The sequence below is a fragment of the Chelonoidis abingdonii genome, chromosome 1, assembly GCF_003597395.2.
Source record: "Chelonoidis abingdonii isolate Lonesome George chromosome 1, CheloAbing_2.0, whole genome shotgun sequence".
In the NCBI taxonomy this organism is placed as follows: Eukaryota; Metazoa; Chordata; order Testudines; family Testudinidae; genus Chelonoidis; species Chelonoidis abingdonii.
The window spans coordinates 94,678,692-94,705,231 of record NC_133769.1 but is presented as its reverse complement, the minus strand read 5'-3'; the positions used below and the strand labels follow the sequence as shown (position 1 = coordinate 94,705,231).

General features: G+C 39.6%; 1 protein-coding gene across 1 annotated transcript in view; it reads left to right on the top strand.

Annotated features, from left to right (window-relative positions):
• The window catches only part of GUCY2C (guanylate cyclase 2C), a 69,839-nt gene extending 61,472 nt beyond the window's left edge, over positions 1-8,367 (top strand). The window contains exons 22-27 of the mRNA XM_032803145.2: positions 3,095-3,287; positions 3,685-3,859; positions 4,928-5,026; positions 5,786-5,880; positions 6,379-6,455; positions 8,145-8,367. Coding sequence (XP_032659036.2) covers positions 3,095-3,287; positions 3,685-3,859; positions 4,928-5,026; positions 5,786-5,880; positions 6,379-6,455; positions 8,145-8,319 — 814 coding nt within the window. The 3' untranslated portion in view covers positions 8,320-8,367. The remainder of the gene's footprint in view (positions 1-3,094; positions 3,288-3,684; positions 3,860-4,927; positions 5,027-5,785; positions 5,881-6,378; positions 6,456-8,144) is intronic.
• The last annotated feature ends 18,173 nt before the right edge of the window (positions 8,368-26,540 follow it).

The window sequence follows — 26,540 nt, the reverse complement described above, 5'->3', positions numbered from 1 at the left end:
TACGCTTGTCACTCAGCACTGTGTAGCCAGTTTTTTTCAAACGCTTTGGCATTTCTTCTTCTGTAATGGAGCTCTGATGAACAGATTTGTCTCCCGTACAGTGATCAGATCCAGTATCTCCCGTACGGTCCATGCTGGAGCTCTTTTTGGATTTGGGACTGCATCGTCACCCGTGCTGATCAGAGCTCCACGCTGGGCAAACAGGAAATGAATTCAAAAGTTGCGGGGCTTTTCCTGTTTACCTGGCCACTGCATCCGAGTTACGATTGCTGTCCAGAGCGGTACACGTGGTGCACTGTGGGATACCGCCCGGAGGCTAATACTGTCGATTTGCAGCCACACTAACCCTAATCCGATATGGTAATACCAATTTTAGCGCTACTCCTCTCATTGGGGAGGAATACAGAAACGATTTAAAGAGCCCTTTATATCGATGTAAAGGGCTCGTAATGTGGATGGTGCGGCGTTAAATCGGTTTAAACGCGTACTGTAGACCAGGCCAGAGATCAAAGGCTGCTTCACCTTTCTCTGTTCTAGTTCCCCCATCTACCCACTCAGCAGATGGTAAATTTGCAGGGCTCCCCTTCCCTCTGCATTCTTCTCTTTCTGATTCCCCACACAGGATCTTTGGGAAATATACAGCAGAGAGTGAAAAGGGACATTGTTGCACTGACAGAGATTCAAAGTTTCGACAGTTTGTCAGCTACTAGGAACTGCTCTGACCTGCCCGTGCCCAGGAAGTCCATGTCTAAGCTCCAGTTCAGCGCATCACTTAAGCACATGGTTAAAGTTAAAATTATTTGCTAAATCAGAGCCTTAACTAGGAAGTACCTGCAGAGGTTCAAACCCTCAGATCTGATCTAAAATTAAAATACTACTTAATGATTTCAAAGATGGGAGAAAAAATCCAGGCTTGGTCTACACTTAAAATCAGGTTGACGTAGATACATCAGTCAGGGTGTGAAAAAGCCCCAGACTGCCATAACTTAATGACTAATCCTCAGTGTTACACAGCTATGTTGATGGAAGAATGCTATTGTTAGGGAAGTGGTATTCCTACACCAACGGGAAAATCCCTTCAGTTGGTGGAGGTGCATCTATGCTACAGAGTTATTCGGCATAGCTGTGACTTTTAACTATGCAGTGTAGTCTCTGTAGTGTTAGTTTGTTACCTCAGTTTGTTATCTGTAAAGTGTGGTTGAGTGGAGAAGGGTGGTATTGTGGCAAGCCCTTTCTGATTCACCTGTAGTTAAGATTTGTAACTCAAGAATTTAAAGTTGTCTTGCAACAGATGAGCACTTTCTAGCTTATGCATGTCTCACCATGACGAATACAATAAGTGATCTATTTAAATGCTAATGATGTTGAAGAGGGTTGTTTGCCTAGAACTGGCCAAACCAGTCCTCCTCCGTATATCTAGGTGTCACATCTGAAAGACTTACAGGAGGATGCTAGAGGGGACCTGTAGGTGCCATGTGCGAACAGAGGGCTAAACAATCTGGAGATAATTTGAAACAGCATGGATTCCCAGACTTCGTGTAATCATTATACATGATGATGGCCATACAGACAAACTGATTTAAAAACTAGCTTGAGGATGAAATGAGGTCCTTGGGAGTACAATGAACAATCATTTCACAAAATGAATTAATACCTATTTTTAAGATGACTTTTCAGTTAATTAGGGGACATAACCTATGAATTTTGAATGTAATATCTACATATCTTTAGCTCCTTTCATCCTCAGGGATCCTGAAGTTTTTTACAAGCTTTACAAATGATATATATGGGAATCAATTCACCTTCTACAGAAATGCAGCCACCTCTGTGGTGGCATACAGCAGCAGTTTCAACAGCAAACACCACCACTAAGGTCTTGTCTTCTTAGGGAATTTAGTTGGAGTAAACTAGGGTGTGAATTTAAAGAACACTATCTATTTTGCTCCCCATGTAGACACTCTTATTTTGCACTAAAATGGTCTTTGTGCGCTTTAGCTTAATATACTTCCAAAGCCCTAGGATGTGAAGAAATGACAGACTGCCGTTGACAACTGAAACAGGAGTGGGAATTCAGGGAGGCAGAATCTAATTAACCAACTTGGAATTTGGCCAGGACACAAAGCCAAACACCCCCAGTCTTGTCAAGAACGAGATGTACAGAGAAAGTGTATGTGTGCAAAAGGACACTGAAAACTGGATTCAACTTCCAGAGCTGTCAGATGCTCACCAGACAGATTGGAACTAAGTAGAAAGAAGTATGGCTGTCTGTACAGCCCCACAGTTTGTATGATGAGGGTGTGAATTGAAGCACACTCTAGTGTGTTCTGCTGTAACTTCTCCATATGGATGCTGCGGGCGTGAACTAACTACTTCACATTAACATAGTCCTCTTTAAACAGGACTAAATTAGTACAAACTAGGTACCTTTTAGATTGTACTCACAGCATCCACAGGGGAGTTGTAGCACAGCACACAAGTGTGTGCTGCAGTTCAGACCCCCATAGGCAAAACTGTGGGGCCATGTAGACAAGCCCTGTGTCTCCTTGGCTTTAGTGTGCACAATTCCAAGCTAGAGACTTGAAAGCACGTCTTGGGAGGAGACTGCCTGCCTGATCCAGTCTTGTCTCTGGATTTTCTCAAGTATCAGAGGGGTAGCCGTGTTAGTCTCGATCTGTAAAAGCAGCAAAGAGTCCTGTGGCACCTTATAGACTAACAGACATACTGGAGCATGAGCTTTCGTGGGTTAATACTCACTTCGTTGGATGCATGTAACTTCTCCATATGGATTTTCTCAATTATTATATATAGGAAGGCATAGGGATGCATAGCATTTTACAAAAAAATAAGAAAAGTCTCTTCCCCAAGGAGTTTACAATCTAAATAAGAGCTCATAATCTAGAAGGCTCTTGTAGCCAGAAATGCTAGCATGTCTGACTTTCCAAGTGCCCGTTGAACTCATCACTAGAATGTTGGTTTGTTTACTTATTAAACCTTTATTTCTGAAACACGTATTGCTGTCAGGTCTAGGAGGCTGAGTTGTACTCTAAAGCGGAAGGTATATTTATCTCTATTTCCCTTCCACCTTTCTTCACAGGCCAGTGGTAAAATCTTTGAAGGATACAGGGCGGGTAGAGCCAGAGCTGTTTGAAGCAGTAACCATCTACTTCAGTGACATTGTCGGCTTCACCACGCTATGCCAATACAGCACCCCCATGGAAGTGGTGGACATGCTCAATGACATCTATAAGAACTTTGACCACATTCTTGACCATCATGATGTTTACAAGGTGAACAGAGCCTCACTTACACTTAAATAATAATCAGGGTACATAAAATATCACAGACAAAGTAATTGGAATAGAATTTGGTAACAAAGGCTCAAAACCAGTACGCTACATAAAGACAAATGAGAGAAGTACAGGCCAAGATTACGTCTCTCTAATGTGCTTCACATAGCTCTCTGTAAATGGTTTTTGATACCAAGTGGTCACAGATTCATTACCTAGAATGCTGTGTACTAAGCACTTCACCACTAGAAAGATGTTATCTAATTGGAAGGAATTTGGCAACCCTTCACTTTCAAGGAAGAGATCAACAAGATGACTCTAACAGGCCTTTTCCATCTGCAATTTATATGCATCTTCCAGTAACTGGGAATGGTAACTGTTAATCCTGTTTCCACAGGTGGAGACCATTGGTGATGCGTACATGGTGGTGAGTGGCTTACCAAACAGAAACGGCAACCGCCACGCAGTGGACATCTCTATGATGGCACTGGATATCCTTAGTTTCATGGGGTCCTTTGAATTACGACATCTTCCAGGCCTGCCTGTTTGGATTCGCATTGGGATTCACTCTGGTATGGAGTCATGGCATCTGAACATGAATGACATAGCTATTCTATCTAGATCAAAAAGTAAACAATGGTTAAAAGTGCTCATGCTTCATTATTCATAAATTGATTCTCTGTGAGGACTATGGCATAGCATGACACACAACTGGCCAGAAGCACTGTCAGTCACATTCCTCGAAAACATCAGCTATAAAAGACCATTGTTGGAGGAAGGGCATCGGACTTAAATAGACCATTGGCCTGCTCCCATACCATTTAACAACCCCACCTCTGTGAAGCTGGTAGCTGAGCAAACCAAACTCTGTAGTTCCTTATGAGTTTGAGTTAGTGACGTTATACCCACCTGAGTCCTTAGAGACCTTTCCTCCCCCACTGAAAAGCAGGCCTGTGTTAAATGCTTTTGAGGCAAATGTTCTCACCAGGCCTACTTGAGAATCAATTTTTGATTTACTTTATTAGAGTTGCATTGTGGATAATCCAAAGAGCCCAAGTACTTGGGGAAACTTTATCTTTTTATTTTTGCTTGTTTCAGTACTCTGTAGTTTATGTCCATCACCAGAGAAGGAATATAACAATTCAGTTATTTGGGAAGGCCCTAAAGACACCACCAGAAACTTCTCCATAATTGTTAATTCTTTCCATCCCCTGCTTCCAGAGCTGACACTTACGAATTATGCTAATACTTCTGCATTTTTGTCTGTATAGAAATATATTCAAATAATCTTTTAATATATTTAATACATTTAATATATTTTACAAGCTGAACAGAGACAGGCCTGGTCTACAGTTGGATGTGAGACCTCCAGACACTGTACAAAGTGATGTAGATAGTGCTTTCAATCAGTGCTGACCCCAATGCCCCTGCTCTGCTACTAGAAGTGCCATCTTCCAGATGAGACCACTCACCCACCCCCGGACACTAACAGATAACTCAAATAGTTATGATGGCATCATGCTAATTCCTAAGTTTCAGTTTCTTTCTGGCATGTGTGAGACCTCAAAGGCTTCTCTGAATTCCCATGGAATAACAGCCTCTCTGTCTTTCTCTTTCCGTGCCCTGTCCTCTGCTTTCAGGTCCATGTGCGGCTGGTGTGGTTGGGATTAAGATGCCTCGTTACTGTTTATTTGGAGACACGGTTAACACAGCTTCAAGGATGGAATCCACAGGTTTACGTAAGACTTGAAGCTCACCTCTCTGTGTAATCTGGCAGTAGGCTACTTATGTGCTCAAATCTAGAGTTCCTTCTCCAGCCAAGAATAACTTTATTATCAAAGCATAGACATTTAAAGATAGAAGATCAAATTGTCCATTCGTCCATTCCACTCTGGAAAATGCAGGCCTATTCTTAGTTCTTGCTTCCTAGTTGATGAAGAAGGTAGGTGCCTGGCTGGCTCAGTTCCTGTGGAACTGGTCATTTTAATGCTGCTGAGATTTAATTTAATTGTATTTATTATATAATTGATTATGTTGGGCACCTGGTGACTTGGATGGGCATCTTTATTATATTACATATAAATGAATATATATCCCACAGTCTAATAGTTTTGCAACTAGGAATGTTTCCTGGGAGACAGCCTAAATTTTCTTCCCTTTGCTCAGTTTCTTCCCAGTCCTTCCCCTTCTTGATATTTACCCCTCCCTCCACCCCCGGCAAATACTGTTATCACTTCTATCCTGAGGCTTTGGTTAGTCCAGCTATAATTATTTAATTGTTTTAGTCTTTCCTCATATATAATGTTATGTGATGCAGTAGTTATTTTTGAGTTCACCAATATATGGGTAGTTTTAATGTCATTTGCTCACAGAATGAGTCTTAAGACATCAATGACAATTAGATACACCTCTGCCATAGCACAGGTTTGCACAGAAAATGAACATGTTCATGCATTGTTTCCAAATCAAACATTGGTTGCTTGTTTGTTTATTTTTAGCTTTACGGATTCATGTAAGTGGGTCTACTATCGCCATCCTGAAGAGGACAGACTGCCATTTCCAGTATAAAGTGAGAGGAAAGACTTACCTGAAGGTAACATATATCATGCCTACAAACACACAGGAATGAAACTTATCTAAAGGTATCATATACCTGAGATGTTCACCTATCTTAGACAAACAGCAGGAGAGCAAGAGAGATGTATCTGTTGGTAACAGGGTGATGGAGATACCACTCTAGAGTTAATATAGCCATTGAAAAAGCATTTGAGGCATGAGTCAAGGCAAAACAGATGTCCAGGAAGTACTGTAGGGAAAATATATAATTGGTAATAAAAATTTAGAGAGGAGGCAGTGATGAATGGGCCTGGTGAGAGAGGCCTATTAATTTGCTCACCTTTGCTTTGTTACATTTATTTGTTTCAGTTTATAAAATTTGATAGGTGCCCATCTTATGCTCTGGGTGCCTGTTACATATAGTAAGCAAAGATAATACAACCATCATATAATACAGTATAATATAAAGCATATAAATCATATATTGTGCTTGTCTAATCTCTAAATTGTGCTTCTCTCTTCTCTGACATATTAGGGCAAAGGAACTGAGATTACCTATTGGCTGACAGGGGTGAAGGACCAGCAGTATAATCTCCCAACACCTCCTTCTGTGTAAGATGTTCTTTATTTGTGGGAAGGGAGAAAGAAGCTCTCAGGCCTTGCACTTCAACCTTCACCAAAAGTGCTGAAGTGCACTTCTCCCCACAAAATTTTTAACTTACTATACTTTTTGGTATTCCTTGGGCTCATGTCAAGGACACAGCAGTGTATGTGTATATGAACACATGCAAGTATTCATAACAGCATTAGTTCTGGGATTGCTAATAGGCTTACATATTTTACTAGATCAGGGTCTTGGATGGGAGACATTCAAGGAAAACTCACCAGAAAGGGGTGTTGATTTAGTAGGTGCAGGTTCAGATTGGGGGAAAAAAGAGTGGTGATACTCTCCCAAGCTTTACCCCCAGTCCAAGCTCCAATGACTTGTAACACTAAAATGAGATGCCAATCACAATAAAATGTGCAGATTTTATTATGTAATTTCCCTTCTTTTTTCTTGTATGATTTGATCACTAGCGAAACAGTTGCTAACATTAACATTAAACTGTCATCACTAAGCTTCAGACTCTATACCAAAATGAGATGAATGAGAGCAGTTCACACTTCTTTGTTACCATTTTAGGTTGCCTGCAGACTCAGGCACCTCTTTGTTTATATTGGGTTCTCATTTTGAAGATAACCTTCACAGGCATAAGGTCTAGAGACTCAATTTTTAAAAACGTCTGAACAAAACTTCAGTTTCTGGAGCATAAGAGAGGAGTTACCAGGAAAAACTACTAGATTGATGTCCTGGTTTAATCAGACCCAAGTAGGTAACAGTCTTCCTTTTGAATTAACATTGAGTCAGTTTCCAAAGTAAAGGAATGTGGTGACACTGAAGTGCCGCCTTTCAGAAGTGACATAAAACTGAGTTCCTGACCACTTGTGGTAATTTAAGATGTACTTTGCTCAATACAAAGGGCATTAAGTTCCAGCGACATGATCAAATTCAAGTCTAGCTGATTACATTTTTCTAAATAGTTTCAGTGAGATATGGAGTTCTTCTTCACTTCCTTTCCTATCCCGTTGTGTAGTGTTGCTGTGTACTATTTATGCAGCTGTTGTGATACACCTCAGAAGTGACTGGGTTTCAATACAGATTGAACTAATTCCTTTACATACTGTAAATGGTAGTTTGTAAATTAGCAATTTAAGATCTCTCATTAGCTATGTCAGTTAAATCAACTGGTATTGTTTTTGTTCCCTTTTTGGGGAACAGATGAGTGTTTGTACAACAAATCTCTCAAGAAAACTTGATGCTCTCTGGTCTGGAAAGACCCTAACAAAAATTACCTCTTACCCCCTGAGAGAAAGGCAGTCTCTTCTGCTTTAGGTAGATATGAATGAATGGGCAGAGTGTTGAACTTGTACAATGGGACATGACCTAATTCTCAAAACGTTTGCAATAAAAATAATAATTAATAGTATCTTACATTTATTTAGTGCCTTTCATCCCAAAAGATCCCATCTGTGGGCTTAGGAAGTGATAGTCCTGGCCTATTTTCTTCAGTACATTTCTTTTCTAACTAAGCACTTTTTTTTTAACCTAAAGAAATTTTAAAAAGAGCAACAGAGAGAATCGTCTTTAGGGTTTTGGCACTCCCTCTGAAGGTGTGTTTGAAGGTATCCCCTGGGAATTAAGGATCCTAGTTACCTGTACTGCATGAGTCACTGAAATCTTTCCTCTCCTGCTATTTCCAGGGAGAATCAGCAACGGTTGCAAGATGACTTAGCAGGGATGATAACAGAGTGTCTGGAGAAAAGGCAAACTGAAGGGGTCCTCGTGCGTGAGCCTTCCCGGGTGGCCAGCTACCGAAAAGGCACCCTAGAGTACCTGCAGTTGGCCACCACAGAAAACTACAGCACCTATCTGTAAAACTGGATGTCTAGTGTGACATAAAAACCATGTACAGGCTTTGGAAGATACTACACAGAGGCTGGAGACTGGCACTCTCAGGGAGAGCTGGGGGAAAAAACGAGACTGTTCTCTCTTTGGGAAATGTCTCTACCACTTGGCTTTTTAATCAGTGAATCAGGTAGACCCTTTGCTGTGGTGCCAAAATGTAGTTGCTTCCATGCTTGCTGCATCTGCCCAATCACCTGATTGCTTAACCCAGGCACATCCACCCTGATTTAGGGAAAAAGAAAATATCCATTTGAGACTGAAAGATATTGTCTAATATTTTTAAAATGTGATCAGCTGTTCAATGACCCATTTCCCAAAGTCTTCTCTGTAGAGTCTTAATTTGTCATGATTTTAAACTTAATGTTTAACTTATAATTTTTTATTTGAAAAAAGAGCATTTATATATTTTTGAAAATATTTAAAATGTGTTAAGATATGGACCTGGATATTTTGCAATTTTGTTTCTTTTGTAATTTCCCCATGGTATATTCTCAAGTGTTTTGTTTAGATAAATTAATCTAGCTCAAAAAACGGTGCCTCCACTGTTTCTCTAGGGATCTTATTCCAAAGTTTGGATGGTTTTTGAAGCATATCTGAATCTCTTGGGTCTACAGAATTAAGTTGGAAATCTTGCAAAAACTGGCTCTGTCATAATATTTCTCTACTTCTGCTTCTGGCCCCCAAACCAGAAGCACATAGACCACTGCAAAAAATTAAAAATAAAACATAACAGAACATAACATAAATCAAAGAGTTTCATTTCAACTTTTGGGTGAAGTTTCATGAGTGAGCATTTTATCTGAGTTGGCTCAACCATATGCTAAAATCAACACTTACTGTCAATTATCCACTTTAGCAAAGAGCCAAAGTACAGATGTGTAACAAAGGAGACAACTGACATTTCACTGAAAAAATAATCACTAGCAAGCAAGATTTTGGCAAATGACTTTCTCTGCATAAGTGGCTTTCAAACTGTGGTCCATAGGCTTGTAAATGACCTGTATGCAAATAGTGGTCTGCAGGGTTGCTTCTGTAACAGTGGTGAAGCATTGGTCAGTATTCAAACAATGAAGCTTACTACTTCAGCCGTCATTCAGTCTAGCACTCTTATGGGTTCCAGAAACTTCTTTGACTTAAGGAACAGGAGTACTTGTGGCACCTTAGAGAGTCTCTCTTAAGGTGCCACAAGTACTCCTGTTCTTTTTGCAGATACAGATTAACACAGCTGTTACTCTGAAACTTTCTTTGACCAAGTAAATGCTTAATAAAATAATAACACAATCACCAAACTTTTTTCTTGAGCAGCTGCTTTGTGTCTTTCTTGATCATGTATTTCTCTGATTTAAATCCAACAGTATTTTTTTTAAAACATAAAAATTGAAGGAGGAGCAAATATACATCAGGACAGAATTGAAGTGCTAAGTTTCCTGGAAAAATGAGAGCAGTAGCTGAGGCTGCAGGCATCAAGGGACCAGTATTAATGTAAAATCCTACACTCAGGAAGAAGAAATAAACACCACATAAACAATTTGGGTATATAACCAAGCAACCATATGGACCAAATTGAACTAAATCAATTGTAATATTGTATTCTGACTACTATTTTAAAATTTCTTTCCTCCCCTGTATTATAGCATTATAGTTACTACAGGGAATGGGGAGGACGTGGATGAGAATGGAAGAAGACGGTAGGAGTTCCAAAAGATGGCTTGTCTTTAGAAGTGGTCCATAGTACCAAAATAATACAAACAAAAATTGAGAACCATTGCCCTATACTTCTGTTTGACTCCTTATTAAATTAGGTTTAAGTGGGTGAGCAAAGGGGTATGCTCCCTTACTTTAGCGTAGTAGTTTAAATACCCTGTCTTTCTAAGCTGGATCTTTTTCAGTCTTGAAATATTAACAAAGATAATTACAACATATCCTGTGCCCCCGTCCCGATTTTGCTGCCTATTCACAAATCTTCATGTGCATGTCTGCACTCCCTGAATGTCCACCCATTTCTGCAAGCTGGTATAATATACTGGCTATCTGGCACCACTCTACTTGGTGGAATAATTGACCTGCTTAAGTCTGTATAACCAAATCACACTCTAGTGACTAAATCACTCAGCACAGAAAAGGTCTAATGTTGTTATACTAAACAGAGATTCTCCCTTAACTCAAGCGGCAAAGGAGTATGTTTTTGGAGATAAATATTATGGGTTCCATCCCCGATGCCTTTCATGTACAGGTTAGCACAGACCCCATATGTGCAGCCACCAATGTATTATATGTACAGTCCCTGAACGCAGTTTTTATTAGACCTCTCCTTTCATGCATGATTGGGGTCATTAATTCCTGTATAAGTCCTTTGATTTAAATAGTTACACCACAGATGAATCAGTTGGCATGTGTTATTGTGTGTCTCGTGTCCACATATTCCAGTCCTGTGCATTTCTTTTCCACATATATCATGGCAAATTCATATTCATTTACCCTCACTTAAAAATATGCACTCTGTTTCCAATTTGAGTTTGTCTAGCTTCAACTTTCAACCATTGGATCTTGTTATATCTTTGTCTGCTAGATCAAAGTGCCCTCTACTATCAGAAATCTTCTCTCCTTCTGCTATTTCAATCCCAAATTTCTCCTGTTTGTTTTAAAAAGACACTGCAAGGTATTGCATTCCAAATAACTTAGTGAGACATACTTCTGTCCCTAACTGGAGAAGATTTTGGTTGCACTTTTCACTTCCTCATTTGAAGACATCTCACCAAATACAACCTACAGCTGTCTTTGATCAGAGTGAGAGCCTTGTTTTGGTTAATGAGCATCTGCATTTCCTCCTATTGAGTTTGTACATCTGCACTTCCTGTTCATAACCACATTGCTTGTCTGTACTCCCTTTCCGTTTGCACATGTGCCTGCAATCCACTGGCCATGTGCATCTCTGCATACATTCTGTGTGATGGCATATCTTCATGGATTGAAGATAGTCTGTGGTGGTGTTATGCAGCTCAATAGGTAATGGATTCCAAACATATCTCAGCACAACTAATGTTAGAACACAGTGGCTTCTTAAACATAATATCTTGCTATGGGTTTGATTAAAGTAAATGAGGAACAAATGTATATCCTGCAACCAAGGCAGTATTATAGAAACTTCACTTGGAGATCCTAGAAAATATAGGAAAATCAAAGGAAAGACTAAAATTTGAAATGTTTTCCTGACTAATAGAACTGCAATAACCTCTTGTGTGATGATCTGAGACAAATGCAGAGAGAGGTGCTGAAAGGAAAGAGCAGCTAGACTCAGAGGGTCCTTTATCACCCTGATGATAGTTCCAATCATGTTTAAAAACTTTTCTGCCATGACAATCAGCTGTAAATCACATATTGGAGCTAAATATAGATATATATTTAACTCATTTCAATATTCCTTCCTGGCCAATAATGTCAAATGGAGAGAGCATGTGATAAAAGTGAATTTTTCATTTTATGAAGCATGTTTCATAAATGAAAAATCATGAAATATTTGTTTTCAGGCAAACCTAGCACTTATGCATTCAGCCTTAGACATTAGAACTCATTTTATTGAAGGAGGAATAGTTAGCCACTGCACTGGGGTTTATCCTCACCTCTTTTTAAGAAGTACCCTGGGACCTTCACCTTTCAACTAGAATAGCAACAAGGACAAAACAGTTTTGCACAAGGATGGTACAGGGCCGCCCAGAGAATTCAGGGGGCCTGAGGTTTTCGGCGGCGGGGGACTCTGCCACTGAATTGCCCAAGACCCAGCACTTCGGCAGCAGGTCCTGGGATGGAAGGACCTCCTGCTGCGGGTCTTCAGGGCACTTCAGCAGCGGGTCCTGTAGTGGAAGGACCCCCCTGCAACCAAATTGCTTCCGCTCCGGGTGGCCCTGGGATGGTATATTTAGTAGCTGCATCCCTGCTACTGCTACAGCACTGCAATATGAGCTTTGGGCATGAGCCAAAGCCTTGGCGTGTGACTTGAATGAGAGATCATCTGATATGAAAGAGCTACCACACAAACTACAGTGACAGCCTGTAAAAGAGTCCTGGTAAGAATGGCAATACTGGGTCAGACAAATGGTCCATCTAGTGGCCAGTGTCAGAAGCTTCAGACGGAGTGAACAGAACAGGGCAATTTATGACGTGATCCATCTCCTGATATTCCAGTGCTAGCTTCTAGCAGTTAGAGGTTTAGGGACTCCCAGAGTATTGGGTTGTGTCCCTGACTATTTTGACTAATAGTCATTGATGGACCTATCCTCCATGAACTTCTCTCTTTTTTAAACCCAGTTATACTTTAGACTGTCACAACATCCCCTGGCAACGAGTTCCACAAGTTGACTTTAAACCTCCTACCTCTTAATTTCATGGGGTGACCTCTAGTTTGTGCGTTATGCAAAGGCGTAAATAACACTTCCTTATTCACATTCTCCACACCGTTCATGATTTTATAGACCTCTATCATATTCCCTTCAGTCATCTCTTTTCTAAACTGAACAGTTCCAGTCTTTTTACTCTCTCCTCACATGGAAATTGTTCCATACCTCTGATAATTTATGTTGCCCGTCTCTATACTTTTTCCAATTCTAATATATATATTTTTAAATGGGGGCAATCAGAACTGCATGCAAGGTGTGGGCATACCATGCATCAACAGCTGCTTTAGAACATCAGGAGGAATACCCAAAATAGGACAAGAAATCTACATGACCTACAAGTAATCTGGATTGCAGGGGGGCAAAGGAGGGATGCTGCTGCTTTCTCATCTCGCCTTCTGAGACATGAGCGTGTTGGACATATTTTTTCAGCAGCATAAGGAACTGGTCTTTCTTTGATGAAGAATGTGTGGTCTCAAGAATGGCCTCATTCTTGTAATAAATACATTGTTTTATTGAGTGCTTTTCTGACAAACAGCCACTTTGTGATTCTTGAACATACCTGGAAGCTGTTGGTTAAAATGGCACCAGCTGGAACTAGGCACTATGGGCCACAGGATGAAGCAGCAAGTCAGAGGCATAACAGCATGACCCCCACAACGTACAGGAAATTGCTGCTGTGATGAACCTGCCTCTGGCAGGAAGAGCAAGGATTTAGGAGTGGAAGACAAGCATCCATAGGGGGAGCTGAAGAGAGGCCAGCCCTGATCCAGTGGTTTCCCCAGGAATTGAAATTAGGGGGGGTGTTCGAATTTACGGAGGGGTGTCAGGACCAATGAGATAAATAAAAGACATATGAACAAAGTAAATGTTTTGTTAGGATTATGCAAATTTAACATAAGAATAATGCAAGTTACACCAAACACATAACAGATCTAGATTTCTAAAAAAACATACATTAAAAAAAAAGTATTTAATTTAAATTGAATGGCAATTTAACAAAATGGCAGATGAAATGTAATGTTGATAAATGCAAAGTAATGCACATTGGAAAACAGTCTCAACTATACATACAAAATGAAGGAGTCTGAATTAGCTGTTAACACTCAAGAAAGATCTTGGAGTCATTGTGGATAGTTCTCTGAAAACATCCACTCAATGTGCAGCGGCAGTCAATGATTCCCAACATTCTGTTTGCTTTTTAAAAAAGAACAGGAGTACTTGTGGCGCCTTAGAGACTAACAAATTTATTTGAGCATAAGCTTTGTCAGACGCAGGTAGTGGATTCCAGGGGCAGGTATATATATGCCTAGCAAACAAGCAGAGATTTAATGAGGTTAGTTCAATAGGAGAGAGGTCCTGTTCCAGCATTGGGTGTCGAAAACAAGGAGGGAAACTGGTTCTGTAATTGGAAAGCAGTTCACAGTCTTTGTTTTAGTCAGAGCTGATGGTGGCAATTTGCAATGAAGAAGCTCAGCAGTTTCTCATTTGAACGTCTGGTCCTAGAAGTTTTTTTTGCTGCAGGATGCCCTTAAGTCTCTATGTGTGGCCAGGGAGGTTGAAGTTGCTCCTTACAGTTTTTGTATATTGCCATCTGATATCCCTTCACTACGGAAAAGGATAATGGACACAAATCAGATATCAGGAATGGCCAATATCAAAAACCTGTAAAAGAGAGCGACTTCAACCTCTGCCACACTATAGAGACTTTAAGGTGGACATCCTGCATGCAAAAAAACTTCAGACCAGACTTCAAAAGAGAAACTGCGAGCTTCAGTATCATCTGCAATTTGACACCACAGCTTGACTAAACAAAGACTGTGATGCTTGCTTACAGAACCAGTTTCTCCTCCCTTGGTTTTCACACCTCACTGCTGAAAGGCTCTCCTCCCTGATGAAACTAACCTCATTCTCTAGCTTGCTTGGCTAGCAATATATACCTGCCCCTGGAATTTCCACTACTGCGTCTGACGAAGTGGGGTATTCACCCACGAAAGCTCACGCCCAAAACGTGCTGTTAGTCTATACAGGTGCCACGTCTGATGCAACTGCTGTCACAGTCCCTAATGGTACAAGGGTCGAGGCGTTGTCTTATTGTAATCCCTAATGCCAGCCCTGGTTTTAAGCTACTGGAATATGTAAAAAACAATGTGGCACAGTGCCGGGCATAAGGAATTTTATAGCATTGAGAGGTCAGCTTTAAACGGAAACGAAATATTTGAAGATAATTCAATATTATAAATCTATTCGCACTAAGTTGCTAAGGTATAGGAAAAACATTTCTGAATATTCTCAATAACACTCCAGTTCTAAGACATTATACTTCTCAACATCTCTCAATTTTAAATATGTATTTTTCTCAAGTGGAATGATAGACATAACGTATTATAATCTCCATAAGTATGAATAATTATAGACTAGAAAATATCTATGAATATATTAACTATACTATATGGAAAGCATAGTAAAAAATAAAATGAGAAATAATAATAAGTATTCTTCTCTGTTAGAGGGCTTGGATAAATTATTATTTCATACAGTGGTGTGGATAATGATTGTTGTATTTGTGTCTTGTAGTATTAAATTGAATTAGTAAATTGTTAGATGATAGAATTACATGAATATTGTAGCTACATAGTTATGATACATACACTGATTAGTTCTCATGGGAAGTTGAAATATTCATTATCGGTGCGTGTAATGTGCGTGAGTCCCTGTTTCCTGCAGATTGTATGTAGATGAAGGTCCTGCTCTATGGAGCTGAACAATAGTATAGGTCGCTGGGGCATGATAGGGGCGAAGAGCTGTGAAAGAAATCACATATATTAGGGAAATTGGCTTTAATAATATAATAAATAATATGTTGTAATAAAATAATAAAATTTCAGGACATGAAATGTAAAGACAGTCGTTGAATAGGATTTTAGGAGATGGGAAAATGGATCGAGAGGTCACATGGATTTATATTGTGTATGACTGTTATGTAATGATGGGAGAAGACATAATTTGAACTCGTATTTGCTAATATTATTTTGTATTGTGTTTTTCAGTAAGTACAAGAAGACATAGAACAACTGGGTGGATGTTCACATTTCTGTTACATCACAATCCTCCCAAAAAAAAATTAAAATAAACTCCTTTCCAGTTAATTCATAAAAAGCCACCATGAGTCCGGTGGAAACGCTTAAAGACCCTAACAGGTATATTGAACATAAGCTTCAGGTGAAATACCGCACTTCGTCAGAATGCATACTCACCAACGTAAGCTTTATGCTCCAATACACCTGTAGTCTTTAAGTGCCACAGGACCATAGTCTGTGATCCTGTAAAAAAGCAACCAAACACAGCTCCACCTCTGATACTCTCAGTATCCGTAAAGCAGAAATTCTTCTTTCACGTAGTGCCACACCATGCATGTACAGTCAGAGTTCATGTCCAGCACCTTACTGTTGCTCAGATTCACATAGCCCAGAAGCATATCGCCACACTGTAGACTGACCCCTGTTCTTATCTCGCTCACTTGAGAAGGTCTCCCAGAATAAACAAATGAAATTTGCGATCTCTGAGAATGGAATAGTCTTGAATGAAAGTGTTCCTTGGAATCTATCATAGAACAGTCTGATGAGAAGCCTGCATGGGGCGAGAATAGTTTAATAGGCAATTAAACTATTTTAGAGGCCATCATATCATCTCTGGCATTTGGAGTACCTCCACAATTAAAAAATCAAATGAAAATAGATTCTGTGAATCGAAAGTGTCAGCAAATTTCACTATGCCTCCAAATCGTCCGCCCACTCACTGCAGCAGGAAACGGGGAGATTTGGGTGTGAGAGTTGTGTAGGTAATTTTAATCGGCCCCGTTGTAGAGTCCAGCTCGAGTGGCCTCCAAACATGGCAGTGCATCAGGAGAGTATGAAGAGAGAAGCAGATAATTTCTTTAACATGAGGATCTCCTTCCAACATGAACTATACAGGAATGTGCTATGTAGTCCAGTTAGATTGTGACTGTGAAAATCTACTTTGCCTGGATTCCTAAGCGTTACATTGTAACCTATGTGTCATTCATAGTGATTTTTTTTATCCATACTGAGAGGGCAACCAAACTGATTGCTTTCTACCTTTCCGCATAATTGTTTTGATGGTTATGAAAATAACCATCAAATCTATAAGTAGATTTTTTCTCATTGCTTTGGCAATATATAGATGAACAATGATAAAATATCCAGTGTTAAATTGGTGTATAATATGTGTATGATTCATACAAATCAATCACACCATTGCAATACTCTTATGCGTAATGAAGTGTATATAAAGTACCAATGAGCCATTCCTCCTGCAGATTACTGCACCTCCTGGAATAAACAACAAAAACAGAAGAGTAAGTAGATTAAGTCTCTGCCCTTGGCTTTTCCTCAACGAATGTGTAATAGATTGAACGTAACAGCGCACAAGACTTCAGTGTTTCTCCGACTGTGTAGTAGAACGCAGCTAAGGGCACACCTGATTAATTGCTGTGGTGAACTGTCCTAGAGGTCAGGTTTGTGAGGCCTACTGTAGCAAACCATTCATTATCTCTATGGACTGGATGGAGCAATACAGACCAAATGATCTGCTGTTTACAGTGTCACTGGCTGTACCTGCCAAGCACTTACATGAAAGGAGAATACTGTGCGATATAAGTAATGTTTTCAATGGCGAGCTGTTACCGTAAGAAGATAACACTTATTTCTGTGACAGTTCTTAACAAACTAGATTTAGAATACAAGTTCTAACACGACTGTATTGGATTCTTCTGCATTCAGATTCAGAATCAAACAGAGCATGTGTATTGAACAAAGCAAAAGATAGATACAAATGCATTTTTTTGCTGGACGTGTTCATAAGACATTAACAGCACAAAGAAACTATCATAAACTGACAATATAGGAGATCACGCCGGAGCTGCCTCCATGTTAGGTAATTTTGCACCTGCTGCATAGGTAGGTCAAGTGTGGGTCACTGGGGTGCACAGTGGTAATGACTTCAGTGAAGGTTAGATTGCTTACAAAGTGAAGCAGTAACTTGGCCCAGAAAGGTTTAAATATTTATTTATTTGTACCTATCATATTTTGAGCTGCAAATACAGAAAGTTAAATGCAAGCGATGATCAAATATTAACAATGCAATAGCAAAGGGGAGAAGTCTAATAACCCCTCACCCCAAAACAAGGATTTTTCAAAAGAGTGCAGTAGCACTCTGGAATCTGAATTAAAATACAGGACGATTGTGGTGTAAACAAGCAAAACACATTGATTCAAGGGAAACAATATGAGATACAAGAGATGAATAATAAAAATTAATTGAAACAGGTATTTATGGATCCAGATCTACTTCTGGGTGGATTTAAGAATATGGGCAGACGCCGTTTAAGAGGTAAATCCCCAGGAGTGGGGAAAAAATCACCCTCCCCAAAAGGGGGGAAAAAAGGGGGGAAAAAAACCACCAAGAAAGTCTCCTGGATTGCTGCACATTGGTGAGATTCTCTGACCACCCACACCCCCCCAACACCACTGATTCTGTTCAAAGTGGAAGGAGGGCCACACAAGGGTAGTACACCACGGGGACTGTATTGCTCTGATATTGCGCAATCCACATCTAAACGTTTCAAAGTCCTCTATGGTCATGTTCCCTAGGCCGTGTGGATATTGGACCTGCAAAGACCCTTCTGGAGAGGGAATGTCTACAACAAAAAGTCCCTCATCCCCCCCCTTGTCCACCACAACTCGCATCTCAATTCCGCACAAGCAAGGGCAGAGTTCCAGCTTAGGTTCATCTCTGCATGCAAGATCCGAGGTGCAATTTGAGCTCACGAAGGTACACATTCCAAAAGTCCCTACATTTAATTAAAAAGATCCTATGTAAATGTAGGCAATTTTGAAAACGACTTAGTCTCCTACCATTTAATGTGTTTTGAAAATATACCCCTAGTGCTTAAGCTCATTACCAGATTGCTCACTTCACTCTCTAAAAAAACAAAACCGAGTAGTTTTTAATATGTAAGTAAGAGATAATAAACCAGAAGATGTAGACAGCACTGAGCGAAAATCTTGGCCCCCATGAAGTCAACAGCAAAACTCTGATTTCATGGGATGAGATTTTCACTGATCCCTACCTAGAATGTCTTGAATAAACTGAGCACACAGTTTTTGCAAAGAGACTTAAGGTCATTTTCAAAAGGTTAAGCAAACCCTTATTTTTGGTAAGGCTAGTCAAACCATTGTATATTATTTAAAGAAAAAAGTCTGTTGAAATTTCATACACAAGACACCAAAACACACATAAGAAATTTCCGCAGGTCCACTCTCATTTAATGCCCTTTCCATCTTGTTTGTTCTTCTTTGAGCATCCCCAAATGTGTTTCATAGATTAGTTAGCTCCGTTCACTCCTAGCTTAAAACATCTTGATTTATAATCAAGTCTAAACGCACTTGAAATTTTGCATGAAAGTTTCCATGGTAACAATAAGCAGTTCTCTCATAAGTAAAAACGAGAGAGAGGATGAAATGTATCTACCTTTGAAAGTGTCTGAATATCTGAAAAATAGTTATTTTAAGAGCAAATGTATCTTTCACATCATACAAATATTTACTTGGCTTAACATACAGTGGAAAAAGACTTTTATTTTTGAAACCTCGTGCGTCCTCTTACTTCATAAGTCAACACGTATTTAGTTTAAAGCAAAAAGAAAGTGAAATAAATGTAATAGGATCATTTCCTCTGAGTCTTTAAAAAGAAAGTTGAAAAGCATTTTAGTTGTTTATCTGGAGCTCTAGATCGATGTACTTCGTTGGTGCTTATGAAAAGTATCAAAATGGCTTTGATTTTTAATTATGTCCAATTTCCCTCTATCTAAATGTATGAAGAAAAAATAGTTCTTTGAGTTAGCAATGATCCAAATGGCTTTCAAAAAGACCTGTATAACTATTTTGCCCATCCCGAGGAGAACAGTAAATATGTAAATCTTAATCTTTTATGGGATGCAATTTTCCACTTAAATAAAGATAAACATATAAAAATCTCGAGTACCATAATTCTCTTGGGGAATTTCTCATAAAATTCAGTTATTGGGAAAAATTCTGTCAACAGTTTTTACAATCTAATATAGCCTCTTATTTCGTATAAACCTCGGGTTCGCATTCACAGTTTACGTACTATGAACAAAGAGTGTCTTAACACTTGTTTTCAGAGTTGTTAAACATGTGATATCTTTGACATTTCCACTCTTAGCATTCATTTATATGTTGTATTTACTCGAAACTCCATGGGCCACCTGAGAAGTGTTGAGTACCCACAACTCCTGTTTTTGAGGTGCTCCAGATTTCTCCAGGTTTGACGTCCATGTTATGAGCCGCATTCTAATCCTGCGAACCAAGCTCCGCCGTCGGGAAAGATGTAGACAGAATTAAGAACCTCTATTCTTGAATGTTTGTCTGGCTTGCTTTGAACGCCTGGGAAGAGTTAGGGCAAGCCACAGGTCTGCTCTAAACAATACTCGGCGTAGTAAATCCCATGCCAGTGAAAATAGGGAGGGCTGGTCTAGGGCTTCCTATGGAGATACTGGGAAAAGGAACATTGCAAGTCCCCAGCACCACAAAAGACATCTAAATTAAAAGGAGCCAAATCAAGGGGAGGAGGTGGTTGTCCTGTTTGAATCGGAGCTGTAAGAAGTGCCTGGTATACGTCATGTTTGCAACAGACAGCGCTTTTAAAAATGTTCAGATTTGCAAGAGACGACTGGGATTGTAGTTGTACTTATAATGAATATGGCTCTCCTTCATTGTTCTCCATGCCCATTTTCTCTTGTATTGATTGAAAATGTGTATCACTAAACAATGCGTAAGACGATAAGGGAATAACAGAATTAAATAAATTTCACTCAATGTCAGTGAAAATATCTATGAGCAGTGTGTGTGTGTGGGTGTAGACATTTAAATCAAAATGTTCTGATTAAATATTTAATGTAGGATAACAAAAGCATTTTACAATCACTTGTTGAACTCGGTGGATTCAGAATTAATGCTTGTGGAAAAAGGTGATTTAATGTATGTAGCAGATAGTTCTAATTGAACACTTAATCAAAGAATCAGGCAGTAAGTAACATAACTACATTTTGTTAATGTTAGTGCATTTAAAAACAATTAGTTAGCTAACTTTGATAAAGTAACTAATGCCAAGATACTCAGCTACCATAGATTAATGTTGCTATAGCACTAGAATGTGTCCTTCCTAGATTTCTGGAGTAACTGAACTCCTATAAACCTGTATTCTTCAGAGAGTGGGGGTGTCTAAGCCAAAGATTGAATGATTTCTATGTCTTCATTACAAATTTTGAATCGCTACATGTAGAAGGAATGAAAAGATGCATTTTATTTGCAAGAAAGACAGAGAGATTGAAACTGAATCAACAGTGTTATAGCCGGCCACTATTCCATTAACAAGCCCCTGTGTACTTCAATTTAATACTCCATGTAAAGGTTAGATTAAGAAAAATAGGCCTGATTGCAATGCCCACTGAATCAAAGAAGTTTTTGCGCATTGTATCAGCCAATAGAACTTTATTATTCAGAGCAGACCGTTGTTTACATAATTCATTAATATGACTAATGTTAGCTCTTAAGTGCCGTTCTCCCTGTATTGTGGGGTGTCTCATACAGTTATTTCAGCATCTCCCCCTTTTGAGTCGCTAACAACACACACAGTGTTCAGACACAAATGCCAGAATACCATTGGGCATCATGCCTAATATAAACAACGGTGAGATAAACAAGAAACTAGTGGGACCTAAGAATTTATTTGGGACCAATCATGTATTATTTGAAATATATGTAAGAACCCAAGAACCCAAATCTTGTCCAACTCGAATGAATTCCCTTACTAAGATTTAAAAAGTTGAGTCCCAAATTCTGCAGTAATTGTTGAGAAGCTCCCCATTGAAGTCAATAGGGTTACCTGAAATAAAGATTCTTTAGAATCAAAGTCCTGATACTATTTTCAAGTGTAAACATCAACAACTTGTACCGTAATTGTCTTTTCAAATGAAAAAAAATGCAACTGATGAGCTTACATTGGCACAGAGAACCTGTCCACTGCAAGCTTTGTAATTCCAAGCTAAATTAAAAGATAGTGTATCTGCTAAGTCACCTTGGAAATGTAAATATCAGCCCATGAGTTTGCCTAAATGATGGCCTAGACTAAATCCAAATATGTTAAGTTGGAAAGTCATTGAATTGAACCATGCTAATGACTATGCCCACAAGGTGTTGGAAGAACAACTGCCTGATGTCCTACCTTCTGGGATTGGGACAAAGACTGATGAGAGAAACAATCTCAGTAGTTTTATATAATTTCAAGTTAATTGGGCTTTCGTATAAAAAGGAGAAAAAAGGAGAATTGTGAGAGATAGAGCTTGTCTAATAAGTAGAACAGACTAAATTCTCAATTCTGAGTTATTTCCAGACCCCAAGGTGGGGGCTCACCCTGTGAGAGTCCGGCGGAGCCTCCACGGTTTGAAGGTCTGTTCTGGACAGCCCAGCTTAAGTAAGCCCTTGGTAGACATGTCCTATGACAAAGTACAGGGAGGGAGAAGCTGTCTATCGAGGAAAATTTTTCAGATATGTAAACAGTTCTAGTGTAACCTAACTTTGGGTACCTATCAAGCATTCAAAGTAGTTGACTAGGTAATGTATGAGCTAAACATTAAATTCAGAAAAGCCACAATCTTGAATGTGCAATACCAGAAAAACAAAATGCGAGCAAGGATGCCTCCTCCCTGACATTTTAAAAGAAAAATGCTAAAGGTACGTAACAGGCCAGTGTGGGAGAGCTGAACAACTAAAGGTGCTAACATGCTGTAAATGGAAGTGTTTTCTTTCTCGCATCTGGGCTACAAGATGAGACCTATTAGAGTTTGCAACTACGATACCTCTCTTAGCTTAGATTTCACTGTCCGTCACTACTATCAAAAACACTTCTCATTTTAATGCATAAAGATAGTGGCTGTCGATTAATCGCAGTTATCTCACAATTAAACTCAAAAAAATAACTGCAATTTAAAAAATTAATCACAATCGCATCTGTTAAACAACAGAAATACCAACTGAAATTATTAAATATTTTTTGGATTTTTCTACATTTTCAATATATTGATGTTCTATGACAACACAGATAAAAGTGTACAGTCCATTATATTATGTTTATTAGCAAATATTTGCACTGTAAAATGATAAACAAAAAGAAATAGTTATTTTCAAATTAACCCCATATAAATCTGTAGTGCATTCTCTTATCGTGAAAGCGCAACTACAATGTAAACGGGTTTTTTTGTTACATAACTGCACTCAAAAACAAAAAGAATGTAAAACTTTAGAGCCTAACAAGTCCACTCAGTGCCCACTTCTTGTCACCAATTGCTGAGACAAACAGTTTGTTTACAGTGTAGCGAGATAAGCTGCCGCTTCTTATTTAACAAGTCACCTGAAATTCAGAAGCAGGCATTCTCATGGCACTTTTGTAGCTGGACGTGGCAAAGGTATTTATGTCCCAGGATATGCTAAAACATTCAGATAGCCCGTCATTGCTTCGCCACATTCCAGAGGACATCTCCATGCTGATGAAGGGTCCCATTAAAAAGAATTTGACTGAACTCCCTGGGGAAGAAATGTATGCTCCTGTTCTGTTTTATCCACATCCTGCCATAGTAGCCAACACAAAAAACGTAATGTTCAGTTGAGAACACTTTCAGACAGCAGATTTGACAAACCAAAGAAGGTACCGAAATGTAAATTCTAAGGATGGATTACAGCACTGATCCGCAAAGGTTTAAGAATGTGATGCCTTCCAAAATCTGAAGAGGATTGAGGTGTGTGGAGCTAATGCTTGCGGATGTCTTAAAAACAACAACCAATGCGAAACTACAGAACTTGAACCACGCAAAAAAAGGAAATCAACTTTGCTGGTGGCTCTGAACTCATGACGATGAAAAATTAACAATGCACTGTCTTCTCTGCTTTGGATTGTTATTGAGCAGAACCAGTCGTCAGCATGGACATCGTCGTCTTGGATGGTGTTGAAAGCAAAGACATATGAATCTTTAGCTCACTGCACATAAATACTACGAGAGCATAACAACAGGCCAATGCAGACTCCGGTTCGCGACTTTCAGGTGATTAAACAAAGAACTTGGGCAGCAAATTATCTCCTGCAACATTGTAACCAAACTTGTTGTCGGAGCGATTGCCTGAAAGTAGGACTGAGTGGACTTTGTAGGTTTCTAAAAGTTTACAGGTTTTATTTTGAGCAGTTATTTTTTGTAACATTGTAAGTTCAACTTTCAATTGTAAAGAGATTGCTCTAGCAGTAACTTTATTAGTGAATTGAAATATACTAGTTCTTAATGTTTTACAGCGCAAATATTGTAATAATATAAAAAATAAAAGTGTACAGTGCCACTTATATTACTGTGTTGTAATTGAAATCATGTATTTAAAAATAGAAAACATCTAAAAATATTTAAATAAATGTATTCTATATATTGTTAACAGTCGTATTATGATATTAATTTGTAATTGCTCGACCAGCCCATAAAAAGATAACCTTCAAAAGATGGAGGTTGTATAATTAAGGCACGACTGGGATCTCAGAAGGGCTATTTTCCGATTTCCTGTCTCTTGTACTGCCTCTCTGTGACCTAAAGGCATTTAAATCTCTCTTACCTCAACAGAATAAGTAAATACTTCTCACACGCATCTGTGTGAAAGATAAATTCAATTGTTTGGAAAGATTGCAGGATAGCAGGCATTTTAAAAAAGTAGCTTTAAAAATGTATGTATCAACCATAAAATTCCACTGTAATGAATCATTTCCTTTCTCCTTCCACCTGTTTTTAATTGTTAGATATAATTAACGCTGATACATGCCAAACACTAAAGGAACAGTTCTATATTTTATTCATTAAATCAGGATAAGCTTATTTAATTATGTCCCTGCTGAAGCATAACATCCACCCAGCCAGCTGAGGGGAACGTAGCTGGGGTTTGACCATATAGTTTATTGTAGCCAAGCTGCAGATGGAATCTCAGAGCTGGAGAGAGATTTCCTTGAAATCGTCTGCCATTGACTAGAAGGAGCAACATGTCCTGACTTGAGGGTTAGAAGATGGGTGTGATGGGATGTCACCTGAGTACTGGGGTTTTAACTGACGCCTCTCCTGCTCAGCCAGCCTGGGTTCCCTCTCCCGTGCTTTGCTGAATTAGTCTCTCTGGCCTCTTGCAGGCGCACGCACAGGCCAGGGCTTGCGCTTTCCATTAGCAACTTAGGCATCGCCTAGCGCAAAGTATACGGGGCGGCATTTGCCGAGGGGGGGCGGCAGGCGGATCCGGTGGAGCTGCCGCAGTCTACCTGTGAGGGTCTACTGGCTCAGCGGCTCGTGGACGCTCCCGCAGGACCATTCTGCGGACGTCCGCGTCCCACCGGCTCCGGTGGAACCCTGCCGCGGCTTCTGCGGACGGATCCACTGGTCCCGGGCCGCTCCGATGGACCTGCCCGCAAGGCAAGCCTGCGGCAAGCTCCAGCCAGAGCGCGTGAGACCCGTGCGCGGGCGGCGAAATGGCTCCCGGCGCCTTAGGGCGCCAAGAACCCCTGGGGCCGGTCCCTGCGCACAGGTAGGCCAACACCTCCTGCATGACACAGAATGAAGTCACTCTGTGTGAGAGGGCCCCCAGCACTCGCATGCCAACCTCTTGGGAGACAAACCCAAATAAAATGTCATACTATACCTGTACAGGGCAAGCTCATTAAAATTACACCTCTCCTCAATGTTGAAAAAGATATGCACATTCTCTCCACTCCCATTAAGAAATTGCACAAACTGGGTTAATAATAACAAAAACAAATTTATTAACTATAAAAGGCTGATTTGAGTGTTCAAGGATAGAAACAGAACCAAGCAGATTACTAAGCAAATGAAACAAAAGCTCAAACTAAGCTGACATCTAGATAGGTAGGATATAAATTGCAAATTCCTGAGTGATAAACAGGCTGGAGATTCTTAAGGCACAAGTTGCCTATGACTTTCCAGGTTTTCATACACAAGTTGAAAGATCTAGCCTGGGACCATCACTTTCCACAGTTCAGTCTTCTTCCTCAGCGTTCAGGTGTGTTTTTAGGGGAGAAGGACTTCTCACGTGTCAATTGCCCTCTTTATATCTTCCCCCACGTGGCCTGGATAAGCTTTTTTGGCTGTGACTGGATCAAATAGTCCCAATTGTGCAGAGCTATCTTCTGAGAGGTTTCATTGACATATCCTGGATATCCCTATGCTGTGTGCATCTCAAATAATCACTAACGTTGTTTGGCTCAGCACGTAGCACATGGAATGACAGAGAAATGGTCAAGATTCACAGCTTCATGATACAAAAACGATGACACGTGCATACAAATTGGATAATAAATATTTGTGAAACCATTACTTTCAAGATATCTTACATACCATCTTGCATAAAAGTACATATCATTTTGTCATATCCATATCATAAGCAATTTCATAAAAGAACTATGGAGTGTAATGTGAGGCTTGGCTCATCTGAATAATGTGCCTAAGTCCTAGACTGCAGAAAGTGTACATAGAAACACAATATAGGAGATGTGTGCTGTCCGCTACCACATTTCTCTCAGCCTTCATTCAATTTAATTTCTAAACATTAACAATGTGATTAAATGTGATAGGTGCTATCAATGAACTGCTACGATGGACCCCTAAACTTA